Source organism: Desmodus rotundus, chromosome 9 (assembly GCF_022682495.2).
Source record: "Desmodus rotundus isolate HL8 chromosome 9, HLdesRot8A.1, whole genome shotgun sequence".
Taxonomy (NCBI): domain Eukaryota; kingdom Metazoa; phylum Chordata; class Mammalia; order Chiroptera; family Phyllostomidae; genus Desmodus; species Desmodus rotundus.
The window spans coordinates 21,574,366-21,588,145 of NC_071395.1; the positions used below are offsets into that span (position 1 = coordinate 21,574,366).

General features: G+C 36.5%; 1 protein-coding gene and 1 pseudogene across 3 annotated transcripts in view; both read right to left on the reverse strand.

Moving 5' to 3' along the window:
• Nucleotides 1-13,780, reverse strand: part of TLL1 (tolloid like 1) — a 154,016-nt gene that overhangs the window by 59,024 nt on the left and 81,212 nt on the right. For all 3 annotated transcript variants that reach the window (XM_053911929.1, XM_024568996.3, XM_045202729.2), the window contains exons 5-8: nucleotides 13,109-13,226; nucleotides 9,684-9,862; nucleotides 6,205-6,310; nucleotides 2,852-2,976 (exon numbers count right to left, since the gene is read on the reverse strand). In XM_053911929.1, coding sequence (XP_053767904.1) covers nucleotides 2,852-2,976; nucleotides 6,205-6,310; nucleotides 9,684-9,862; nucleotides 13,109-13,226 — 528 coding nt within the window. The remainder of the gene's footprint in view (nucleotides 1-2,851; nucleotides 2,977-6,204; nucleotides 6,311-9,683; nucleotides 9,863-13,108; nucleotides 13,227-13,780) is intronic.
• LOC112312706 (small nucleolar RNA U3) lies at nucleotides 3,420-3,492 on the reverse strand (annotated as a pseudogene).

Genomic DNA, 13,780 nt, shown 5'->3' on the forward strand with positions numbered 1-13,780 from the left:
TTATCTTCATTGCATCACCTTAAAAACACTACTCACTATATTCCTGTATGAAGCTTTTTCATGACAAGTATGCACAGAAATGGAATAAGTAGCTGATGTTTCGGATACCAATCTAACTCATACTTTTGGCATATATAAATAGATAAATATAATAATGAATGACAAATTATTTATCAGTTAGAAAGTCCCACAAAAATAAGTTTATGTTGTTTTAAGGGAACTAAAAATATATACATTTTTAGTGTTTTTCATCTTCTGATAGACAAAAACACATTTTCTATATTATCGGAGGAGGAGCAACAGTATTTGCAACCTGCCTATTACACATCTGCCCTCTTGGACTCAGTACCCCACTTATCTGAGACCATAAAAGCCACAGCCTGGGATATCTATGTGGGAGCTAGGTCGGTACTCCTTTCAAGATTAAACTCTAAGGACATCTCTGTAAAATGCAGAAATACCAGAGCTCTGAGCATAACCTGATGCAGAGTAAAAAAGCTGGAGTAAAAAGTTGCCAAATACCTCTTATTGACTATTCATCACCAATTTCTAACAAAACAGTAAGACAAAGTCTGAAGAAATATGCAGTTTTATAACCCCTCCTCTCTGTAATAAAACCTAGGCACAACCAGACGTCACCTTATAAATTCTTTTTTTTCCTGTACTGTGAGGTCCCTGTGTTATCTCATCCCTCGATGTCTACATCCTTAAAGCCTCACCCACGAGCAGCAGAAAATACAGAGAGCGCACATGAAAAGCACTCCATTCAGGAATGTATGATATTTACCATACATGCCATTTAAAAAGTAATCACTACTTGCCAAGCAATGAATTAAGTCCTGTGCATAGAATAGATTATTTAATCCTTTTAGCAACTCTGGTATATAGGTGCTATTATTCCCAATTTATAGACAATAAAACTGAGCTTCAGTGTAGTTAATCTCCTTATAAACTCTTACTTTCTTCTTCGGTGACTCTCAGATAAGACATCCTATTTAGACATCAATGTACTAATGATGGGTCTTTACCACTCTTCCATCGATGCACTTGGACTTACTGTTAAACCTACTGTGCCGGTGCGGCTGGCCTGTATTTTGCCAAAAAGAAGTATGTTTTTACCCATATCGTCAGTGCTCCCATTGTGAGGGAATGAACGACCTTAAATACACAGCCATAAAAAGAGCTCAGAACTAACAGCAAGAGAGAGAGACAGACAGGCAGGCAGAAAGGGAAGAGGGGGTACAGTGGCTTATGGGAACAAAGAACAGAAAGAGGGAGAGTAAGAAAAAGTAAGAGAGGGAGTTGATCGGTGAGCACTATGCACAGATGATGACTAGAATTAGTGGGATGGTCACAATGTAAAGTACAAAAATGTGGAATCACTATATTGTGCGCCTGAAACTAACATGATTGAATACCAACAATACTTAAATAAAGAATTAAAAATAAAAAAATGAAGTCCAAGTCATTCTCAAAGACTTTGATAACTGAAAGATAACACATCTTTTTAAAAATATATACTTCTATATTTTAGTTCTCCCTTACTCCATGCAATTGTACAAGCTGCGATACAGTGGCTTGTGTTTATAGTGCTTTGGAAACTCAAGACATAGATCTCAGTGGTGGTGCCTGAACGAATGTGGTTTTGCCATATGAAACAAAGCAATGTAATATTATTATATTTCAAGTAAGAAAATAGTCCATTTATCCATTTTCATAATTAAAGTCTCAAGTGAAAACTATATTTACTAATTTTTCCTGTTAATAACTAAAATATTCAAGAGCCATAGGTTGAAAATTAAATGTCATACATGTGATTACTTTCTGATTCCTACTGTCTGACTTTCCTTCACTTCGGGGAGTAAATGCACCTCCAGTGTGCTCTTTAAATATAATGTACCTACATATATTTAGAGACATAATCAGAATGGTTTTTTATATGGGAACTATCCATTTATTTAGTTGCTATTAGCCACCTAATGTTCTCTAAAATTTTCTATTTTGAAATTTAAGAAGCATAATTTATTCAATACTGCCAGAAATTAGCCAAGGATCACCCGTGTCTTTTGTCACAGTGGTGCCATCGACTTATATTCATCTTTCCTGTGGAAATTTAGATTTACCAAAAAAAAATACCACATATGTATGTATATCTCACATACATACATGGACGAAAACTGGGAAAAGCTGTGTTAAGTACAGTTAAACATGCTTATTTGACCTAAGGTATTTCAAAGGATTTTGAGTGGACAGTAGGTGCAGAGAATATGCAGCATTTCCAAATTGGAAGCAGACTCTTTTTTTCTTGAACCCGTAAGGCACTAGTGTTCCCTTAGAACTTTCTTATTAAGACCTTACAGAAGCGCACTAGCAACATGGTTAAAACTTATTTTTTGCAACTCAGTTATCAATTCCAAGATTAACATTTTAATTTATATACGATTAATGATGGTACTTGCAAGAGAAGATCACTCAGGACTCGATTCTGAAGTTTCAATAAAGGACATTCTTTGTACGCTGGCAAGGAAATGCAGCATTTGACTATGAAATCATGCAACTATTTAATAACAGCTATCAGACAAACATGCTTTTTGCTTTTACTCCTTAGATTAGAAGAAATAAAACGTACTATCCTTGTGCTTAAAATTTGATTTCTAGTAATTTGTTTTTAATTATATCAGTGGGTGTTCCAGGGTTCTCTCCTATTTCATTTTATGATGACTGACTTTGAACTGAACACATCACTTGCCAGCATGGAAAGAAATGAGTAAACAGTTGAGTAAATCGTGGCTTATTCATCTGGAAGAGCGCCCTCTGGCACGGTTACGATCCGTGTTGTATGGTGCAATACCTGGACATCTATACAGCTTTCTTGCCTGTGCAATATCTCCTTTGCTTAAACGTGTCCGCTGACCGATTGCAGGACGTATGCCATTGTCATCACGAGAAGGGAGAATAGTGTCCAGGAACATCCCCCTGAAAAAAACCAGAAGCAAGCCACATATAAGTCGCCCAATTAAGGCACATTTACTCCTAAAAAGTATTAGGGTTTTTTTCAAACTCAAGTCATTCAAAGGGGAAATACATCAGTGCTGAGCTTTAAATAGTGTGCCAGACTTTCGAAACATTTTCATCAAAGTAGAAAAATACTGTGCACTAAATATGTATGCCGAGCCTAAAGTCAGTGATGATATCCACTCTTTCCTTAGAAGCGTTTACTGGACGATTTCTGAAATCTAGAATATTACATAGTCCCCACGAAGTACACAGGGCTTTTGGTTTGGTCTCTCAAACAGATTCAGGAACCCCCTTAGACTGCCAAATTGTAGAACAAGTCTTCCTCATAGAGACATATTTTCTTAAGGACAACCTACAATAAATTCTTTTGGAGTTATTAGAATTGTAAAAGGGAAATGAAATACACATATACATGTGTATATAAGTTACTTTTTAGTAACAAACTATAGAAATGATCCCTGAAAGTATAGTCTTATATAAGTTATTTTTTAAAGTTAAACACTGATTTAACCTTAGTATTCTTCTAAGAATTCTTCTTCCAAGTATTATAGCGTATGTTAAAGAACAAGGAAAAATAAAGTGTCAAATTTTAGATAGGTGAGTTTAAAACAAAATAGTTTTGTGATACACACACACATATACACATACACAGAGTATACAATTTTCATGGTAAAATTAATAATCAAATAACTAAGCAATTCCCCAATAATGGCAAGGTATAGATACTGACTTGTTTGTACCGAAGGTTCTAATAGAAACTCACTATTTTAGTTAATGCACATTAGTTAATGTTAATGCACATGCACACTTAGATGAGATCTAAGGGAAGTCAGATGGAATGTGAGACTATTCCAAGTAGTGAGAAGAATGGAGTGTGTATTAAGGAGAAATTTTCTATATTTAAGGAATACAATTTTAAAAATATCTCTTAAACTGACATGAATGAGAGAAAAAATATCTCTTAAACTGAGATGAAGGAGAGACACTCCCGTCCAAAATTTTTAAACAAGTAAGTGACATTTAAACTTCAGGTTAAAAGAACATTTTCAATGATGTCAGTGGAGTGGGTGGAAGCTACACTTACCTCCTCCCAGGGCCAAATTGAAATCACAACTAAATTATAGAACAATCACCCTCAACGACCAACTGGAACGACGACTAGCCGAGGAGAAGCCTTATAACCAAAGATTTACAGAAGTCACATCGAGACTGCTCCAAAGAGGCTGCCGGGGGCCAGCACAGGCAGTGTCTGACATTGCTCCGCACCTGAGTCCTGTGTAAGGGCCCAGAGTCAACACACCCAGTGGCCAGCTGCAGACAGCATCAGGGCAGAGCCCAATAAGCTTTACAAGAGGCATATTTGAAGGGAGGTCTCACAAGGCACCAGACCCTGCTGAGGCAAAGTGTGCTGTGTGCTCAGCACCTGCACAGCACACAAAGCGTCAGGGTTGATTGAGCCTGAGGGCTGACGCCATGCAGGAACAGGCCATTGCAATCAAGACTCAGTGACAACAGGAAGGCCCACATAATCCACACAAGGGACATTCCTGGAGCACCCGGCGCTGGTGATCAAGAAGACTGCACCACTGAACCCCACGGCTGAGTGGGGTTCCAGGGCTGGGTGGAAAAGGTGAAGGGATTAGGCAAAAACAAAACAAAAACAAAAAAGCCCACAGACAGAGACAACAGTATGGTGATTAACAAAGGGAAAGGGGAGTGGGGGGAAGTCATAGAGGGTATAGGGGAATAAATGGTGATGGAAGGAGACTTGACTTGGAGTGATGAACACACCATACAATATACAGATGGTGTGTTATAGAATTGCACACCTGAAACCTATATAATTTTACTAACCAAGGTCCCCCCAATAAAATCAATTAAAAAAGAATAACATTTTCAGTTCCACTTGTTCCTTCCTTTAGGAAGTATTTACTAAGAACTGTTATAGGTCTGGATATATAGCAGTAAATAAAAGGCACAAAAATTCCTCCCCTATGATACTCACATTCTAATGGGGGGAGAAAAGACATTAAACAAAAAAAAAAGATAACTCAGATAGTGACAGGTACAATGGAGAGAAAGCATTTGATAATAGTCAACACACTTTCATGATAAAAAATACTCAACAAACCAGTTATGGGTGTATTTCTACCAAAACCTAAATTCAATTCCAGAAACAAGAAACATTTGGATACTTATTATGTTTTAACATATTCATATATTCATATATACATGTATATATCTATATATACTTTGAAAATAGTTTTAAATATTATTAATATTCAATTTTTAGTAATAATAAAATTGGTCTTTTCAAAAAAGCATGATTTAAAATGTACCCATGCATTAAGAGTTTATTTACATATCCTACTTTACTCTTCCCCAAGAATTTTCTTTTTAACAAAATGGGGATTAATGTGAATTTTTAAATCTTCTGCCTGACTCGGCCTTTAGAAACAGATGTTGGTAATTGTGAAATAATGCAAGTGGGCCAAAAGAGTGAGTTGGAATGGACATATGAGTGTAAAATGGGCATAAAATGAAAAGACCGTTGACCTCAGTGGTTCTAAATTCCTTACCTGAGAACTGTTTGCTTGATGACATCATCTTTAGAATGAAGTAATCAAAACCCACATTTATTACATGTTTTAAAAATAGCATTTAATAATTAATAAAAAGATTTTAAATTTGATAAATGATGAAATTCTAAATTATATAAAATAAGATATCTCCCTAACATGTTCTTTGAGAATTAAATCAGTACAGCGATTTCTGAGTACAACTACTCCTTGAGCAACGGAAAGCACAAGTCACATGGAGTGTATGACATTGCAACTCAACAAGGAGGACCCCGTTTGGCTTGCGAATGCCTAATTTTCATTAAATAAAGATTTGCCAACTTCGCATGCTGATTGGTTTGATCATCATTTTAATTAAATTTGTTTATGATTTAGCAATATAAAATAGTGTGAATACTTCATATTATTTTAATGTTTATTTTTAAAAAATGTTTTTAAAATCTCAAATGCCTGGTGCTGGCTATAAATACCAACCAATCAAGTAGTTTTGTGCTTCATGGCAGCAATATTTGAGAATGCTTCTGGTTCTAATGATAGACATAGCTTTGTGAGAAGCCCCACAGAGGAAAGGAATTAAAAGTCAAAAGGTATAACCTGAGACTCCAACCTTGAGAAGGTGTTCCTGGCATAGTGCATGATACTGTCAAAATCATATCTTTCTCCCAGGGAGTTCACTTCTCCAGGCTCCATCTTCAGAAAATTATACTCTTGACCTAAGAATCAGGTACAAACAGCATTTCAGAAGCCTTCTAACAGTCAGAGGAGGGCAAAGCAGAGCTCTTCCTACGCCTGCACCTTCTCTTTACTACAGGGCTACTTTTCACAGCACTGTAACTACATACGGAATCCACGTCACGTAAAAGTATCCATCCAGTGCCGCTGTGTTCCTTTACGCCCCACTGAAAGTGTGACACTGAATTTCATTAACAAGTTAATTTTGGCAAAAGAGTGGATTACCAAAAGCATACTTTGGGTCTGTTTTTTTTATGTATACTCTTTTCCGTTCTCATATTTATTTCTTTAAAATCTTACAGGGTTTTTTTTCAGTACTGTAGAAAAGATTATAAAAAGTTACATTTTACTTAATGAGTTTCCCACCTTCTCTTATGACTACATTTGCCAAGACTGACAAAGTGATGTTCCTATTTGCTTTACATTCTTTTTCTATGAAACCATGAGAAAAATATAAAAACAATATTGGTAAGTACACACAACAAAGCAGACTTTAGCAATGTGATTTTGTCACTAAGAGTAAAACAAGAACAACAAATTTCATTCAAAACTTAAACAAGAATCTCTTTGATGAATCCACTCCAAGCTCTAATTGGAGAGCATTTCTGATGAAGAAGAATATGCTTCAAAAGAATAAGCCTCCCATCCAAGTAAAGAAAAAAGCAAACAAAATATAACCAGAGACAATGAAGTTAAGAACAATCTAACAATAGCCAGAGGGGAGTGGGGAGAGGGATTTACAGGAACTACTATAAAGGACAAAATCCAGGGGGAAGGTGAAGGCGGGGGAGGGAGGTGGGGTTGGCTGAGGTGGGGCAGAGGGATGGGGATAAAATGCAAACAACTGTAATTGAATAACAATAAAAATTAAGAAAAAAAAAGAATAAGCCTTCTTCTTGAAAGCATAGTCTAAAATGGACTAAGGTAATCCAATCTTTCAACCAATGGTGGCTCCTCTCTTGGCCACTAATTTTGCATGTAAATCAGAAGCTAAAGTCTGCACTTACTAGATATGGCCCTTGAACAACACTTGATCTGAAGTTTCTGAGCCAAAGCAAGTCATAAACTTGTTGTTCTTACGTACTAGCATTGCACTGCTGTAATAGTTCCGAATACTCAGGAAATAACACTCAATAAATTATTTTTTCTATTGGCCTGAATGTAGAGTCAACCAAACTTATAAATAACCACAATTTGCTTAGCACTGTGTTAAGTATTATACATTTATACTCATATACTATTCATATATTTCTTGCTTGTTTTAGGTACATAAAATATTATGTTGAACCACAGTCCTATTTTTTATAAAAGGAAATAACTTTTTATAAGTTTTGCCTACATAATAGAAGAAACTTAGTAACTGTGGTTAACAGAAAACTTCTCATTTAATTGACAACTGATCATTTACAGAAATATTATTTCCTCTTTATTTCTCTCCTAATGATATAAAGTATAAAATGAACAGCTGGTTCACACATTAGCCTTTTATTTGGGGAGAATACATTGTCTTTACTTGTCTTTGATATTCAACACTATAGATTATTTCATCATTCTTGAAATGACTTCTTCTCTGAGGCATCACATTCATTAATTTTCTGTGTCTTAGACCAAACCTTCTTAGTCTTGGGGATTTTCTACAAAGTGTTTTAAATATTGATGTTCCTTCCTCATTTTCTACCCTCAATCATTTCCTTCTCCCTCCAGCGTTTCCCTTCACAGTCGAATTCACTATCAAACCGCTATCCAGATAGAGCCCAAAGTTTAGACCTACCTTCCCTTTGTCTACTAAGCGTCTCAATGTGGATCATCCAAAGACTTCTCAAACTCAAGGGTATGTTAAATGAAAGCACTGTTTTTCTTTATTCCTCTCAAAAATATTGGCTCACATGATGTTCCTCTTCAAATATTTTTGAAAGGTTATTCCCTCTTGCTTCTCTTGACCTGTGGTACCTTCACTGAAGACTTGGTCAACTCACAGACCACTCATTTACATTTTTAATGAGATTCCTTGACTTCAGGTTCACCTTCCCCACCCCCCATTCTCAGTTAATAATCCCTAAAATGAAAGAATTATTTTTTTAAAATCTGAACTCAATCCTCCAAGAGCTAAAAGTATAAAAACTAGTCCCCTAGCTTCATATAGAAGATCCCCTCTGATCTAACTTCCCTAGATAATTACCAGCTAATGGCCCACTTGTAACTTACCAAGCAGCCACAATGGGCAAATAAAAACAACCCCATTTTCTGTATTTACATCTTTAATCATGATGCTTTTTTCAGCTGAGAAATTCCATCATTCTTTTGTGCACTTAGAACACGTCTTTACTTCTAAACTTCAGTTCCTTTGTGACATCTCCCTTGACCCTCCAAGGTACATTTTGTCACATATGTGACACGTCTCAACATACAACCATTGGTACTTTGCTCACTCACTTGCAATCACTTGTATATATGTACATATACACTAAGCTTTGCATTTTTCATCACAGTATTTCCAATATCTAACAGTGCCTCAAGAAATGATTGTCACCAAAAATGTGACACAGAAATAGGTCAACGCTGTTAGTAACTGGAAATTCTAAGGAATTCAATGGTTATAACTTGAAACTGGCCACAAATAAGCAAATAAAGACACATTTTTACTTTGCTAATACTTGAAATACTACCTTATAAGAAAATTCCAACCATAAGAGTTTTCTTTTGAAAATTGAAATATACTGATGTTTATGAATTTATGTAAGTTAAAACGAATAAAAAGCTTTAAAATAAAACATCACGCATCCGCTGTCAGAGAAAATTAAATTTTAATTATATACTATATTCAACTGCTAAAAACATTCTTAAAAATTGGCCTTTAGGGTAGTCAGGTTAAAGAGAAAAGGAAACTATTTAGACTATTGTGGAATGACTCATTTCCCTGGAATATTCTCCAGAAGTTGCCCCTGGCACAATAGAGATTCCTATGGTAGCAGCATGTTTGATTGTAAACCCTGGATTCTTTCTAAATCCTTACAATAGAAATTATAAAGGTAATTACAGAAAATGCTTTAAAATATTTAATAATACTGATTTATAGTTCAACAGCCGATATCCATTCTTGGAAAACATAGAAGCTTAGGAATAAAAGATCTAAATCTTAAGAAAAAAAAGTAAGCCTAAAAAAACAAAAAAGATCATTCATTCTGAAGAAAAAACAACTAAAAATGTAACACCATCACAGATATTTATTAATCAAGCAAAATGTTGATTTTCATCATATCAAAAAAAATCAGTTCACATATTTGAAGAAGTTAAAAGGTAAATAGTACAAACACAACTAAAAGATTCTCAGTCAGCCTTAAACCTAATTCTCACCTGGCTGGATGTTCTCTCTTATGATGGTTACGTGGTTATCTCGATCTGGTCGTGTGTGTTCATGCCAAAAGCCTATCACATGGCCCAATTCATGGACAACAATTCCAAATTTATCACAGTTCTTGCCAATGGAAATTGCCTGAGGTCCGTTACCCCGCCGACCTACATAGGAGCAGCATCTGGAATAAAGTAGACAGAAGAGGCGGTGGTGGAATGGGTGTTGCTGGGTGAATTACAATATGGTAAAACTTTTCTAAAGGGCTGTGATGAAGTATAAAGCCCAACAAATTCCGAGGCAGACAGCCTTTCATCAAATACGGCCAATTTCTAGTATCTTGGTTAATTTATCTATAACAAAAGTCTCTAAATAACTCATATATTAGACATATGTCTTAAAGAAGATAAATTACAATGTTGATTAATATGCTATTATACATACAGTTAAACTCAAGACTTATCTACTCACATTCAAATCTAACATAATTCTTATCCTCACAATCTATCTAAAGTATTATATTAAATTGTCAACCTGGTTATTTGGCAATAATCCATTATTTCAGTATTAACTATAAAACAAAGTCTATAAATTGCCTCAGCCGACTAATATAGGTTCTTTCTTTTACTTAGAAGAAAGTCTAAAGTACTTAGAAAAAAACGTAAGACCCTACATGACCTTCATTCGCAAATGCCTTACCATGCAGATCTCATCTCTCACTACTGTTCCCGTCATTCCCTCCTCTCGGCCTTGAGCCTGCAGACATGCGCTTCCTTTTTACTGCCCGTTCCCTCTGTCAAGAACTGTTTCCCAGACATCCACTGTCTCTTTCCCTCATCTTTTTCAAGTCTTTGCACAAATGCCCTCCTATCCCACTTACATTGCTCTACTTTTTGCCCCGGAATTTAGGGTTTATTAACATATTTTACATTTCATTTATTTTCATTCTGCTTTCCCACCCTAAAATGTATGAAGGGGGACCCCAAAAACTCAGGGACTTACTTACAAAAAATGTGTGTTTATTCTAACATGTTTAAACTTCAGTCACCTTCAAAGTACTCTCCATTTGATGCAATACCCCTATTGAGACTTTTTTTGCACTGCTCAAAATTTCCTTCAATACCCCTTTAAATTCTTTTGAGTTACACACAATGTACTTGAGTTAATACATAAGTTGTCAGTATTTCCTGTAATACTGGGTCCCTACTTGTAAGGCAGAGTGCTGTGTGTCCAGGGACATGGAGATAAGCTACCTGCCCTCACCACTGATGACGGCAGGTGAACCAGCAGCAGAAATGTAAACACTATTATTGCAAAGCTTCATTGGGGGCAGCTCAGAAACAGCTGAAAATGAAATATGTGAAAGATGTCCATTGATAAAAAAGGAAAGGAACGGCATTCCAAGTAACTAAAATATCACGAGCAAAAACATTAAGAAATGATAATGAATGGGGAAAAATAATTTAGCAGGATCAAACAAGTGAAATAAAAAATTTTGTAAAGAGCCAACTGAATAAAAGAAAGTGCATATAAATATGAATTTGTTACACACAGAAATTAAGGAATAAAATAACAAGTGATCAGTGTTTTTTTATATTTGTATTACAAATTTGCAGGGTGAGAAAAAAAGATGTATTGACCTAAATACACTATGTATTTAGAAATATCTAAGCTGAGCTATATTCTTTTCTAGTAAATAACCAGAAGGAAAGACAGCCTAGATTTGGACCTTTTAAATATTAAATAGATATCAAGAACTAGGAGGCATTTCAAAAGCAACCAAATCTTATCAAGCTAAAATTAGAGGAACTTAGACGAAAAAAATCACTTGAATAAGTCATAACTAAAAATTATGGCACTATCCAAAAATATCTGGAAAATGTATAATTTTTCTTAATGTCACTCAGGACCAAAATAAAATCCATCACTTTTAAGTTAGATGATCTAGGAAAATATGATAGCGCAAAGCCAAATGACAACCCTCCCCACCATACCTAGTGAAATACATTTTCCCTACAAAATACATCATTAGGGTAAGAACAATGTCCTCCAAAGAAATTAAACATTGTTTTTATTTCCCTATATAATCTATACTAGAGGGTACTCTAATGCTACAAGTGATGAGAGAAATTTCCTCCTCATAGAAGAATTTCAGATAACCAATGTAGAAGGCATGAAAGAAAAGAGCACCTTTAGAAAATCACTATTTTGCCATGATGGGAACTTTTATGATGGCAGGACGTGACTGCCACCACTTGAATCCACTGGTCGATCGTAATCACTACGTTGGCAGGTCCGGGCTCGTGTGCCTCCCAGGGGAATGCAGTGCAGATAGCACACCCTGCCAGGTACCCTTAGCACACCAGCAAACAAAAATTCAAGCGGGATTTAAACAAATATTCAAAAATAACTTCCAATGAACTGGAAATGCAAGGAAGAGGCATTTGAAAACTTTCTCAATAAAATGTCTTTTACAGTATATACAGCACTGCTTGAAAAACGGCTGTTACTGGGACTTGGCTAGATCATCGGGTTTGGGGAAAGATGTGGGGCAGAAGCAGCTACAGACGGAACTTGTGGTAAGTTCATGGCATTCCTTAAATGTTATACCAAGGAATTTGGATTTTATTCTCAGGCTAGCATTTCCCAAAATGTGTCCCAGGATACTGATGTGTGGTTTTCACTTTTAAAAGGGTGAGATGGGTGTTTCTTTTTAAAAATACCTTTAGAGAACCCTGTTATTCTCTATTCCTTTCAAGTGGTTGAATATTAGTAATGTTCACCAACACATTGCTATAGAAACATCTATCAAAATTTCACACAGCATTTTCACAAATTACAGAACAGTTGTTTTAGAGAGAGTTTTTGTTATCATTCTGTAAGAAACAAATCTAGAAAACACTCTAGGAAGAAATGCTAAAGAATCTAAAAAAGTGTGGTACCCTGCTGGGACTGGTATTTCGTGAAGATAATTCCCGTGGAAGTGAATTGGAAAGGCAACACAGGACAGCAACTGGAATAGACCAGACATGAGGTGACAAAGACATGAACCGACCAGGGCACCGACGTGGGACAGAGTGCAAATCAATAGAAACTTACTAAAATCCATTACTGAAGGGAGTTTGGAGGAAGCACAACAGAATCCTAGACGAGGGCACAGAAGGCCTAACTCCGGGGGGCAGGCACAGGCAGGGCCTCTTTACAGCCAGACCATGAGGGAAAGAAGCTGGGGCAGTGGAGGGAGGCATTTGGGACAGATGCAGAGGGGTCAGTGAGCAAAGAATACATTTACTTAAAGCTGAGTATTCCCTTCTGTAAAATTCACACTTTCTCATGGGCAAAATACTAAGTACATATTAGAGAATGAATCCTATCTGTGGATTTTTTGCACCTCCTGAATTTACTTAAGGCATTCCCTGGTTCTACTCACCCACAAGGTCTGTACGTGAATACAATGTAACTCTCTTCATCACTTCTTTCAATGAAAGTCACACATGTGTGCTTTTCCCAGTGCCTCATGGCCTGCTTGAACATGGCTCGCTGGCTGCCTGGAGAAATGGCAAGACGTCAATAAAACAGCGTCTGCCCTGGAGAGGGGTGCTGAACATGGACACCTCTACCCCGAGTCTGGCTGGGCAGCTCACATGCCACCACTGTCATCAACCAAAGAATGCCCACCTGGAGCTCCACCAGTTTGTTGTTGTTAAGAAGGGACACTCGTTTTATAATCAGAAGGTCCAAGCTTACTATCTCTACAAATCTGGATGTACACCCTGGCTGGTGTGGCTCAGTGGATTGAGTGCCAAATTGCGAACCAAAGGGTCGCTGGTTTAATTCCCAATTGGGGCACATGCCTAGGTTGCAGGCCAGGTTCCCGGTGGGCGGTGTGAGAGAGCCAACCACACTTGGATGTTTGTCTCCCTCTCTTTCTCCTTCCCTTCCCCTCTGTCTAAAATAAATAAATAAAATCTTTAAAGAAAAAAAAAAAAACAAATATGTGTGTACAAGGCCCTGTAAACGGGACATACTTTCTTCCTGTTGGTTGAAGAGAAACCAGCTTCCAGATTCAATGGACACATTTGAAACTCAGTTTAAAAACCAG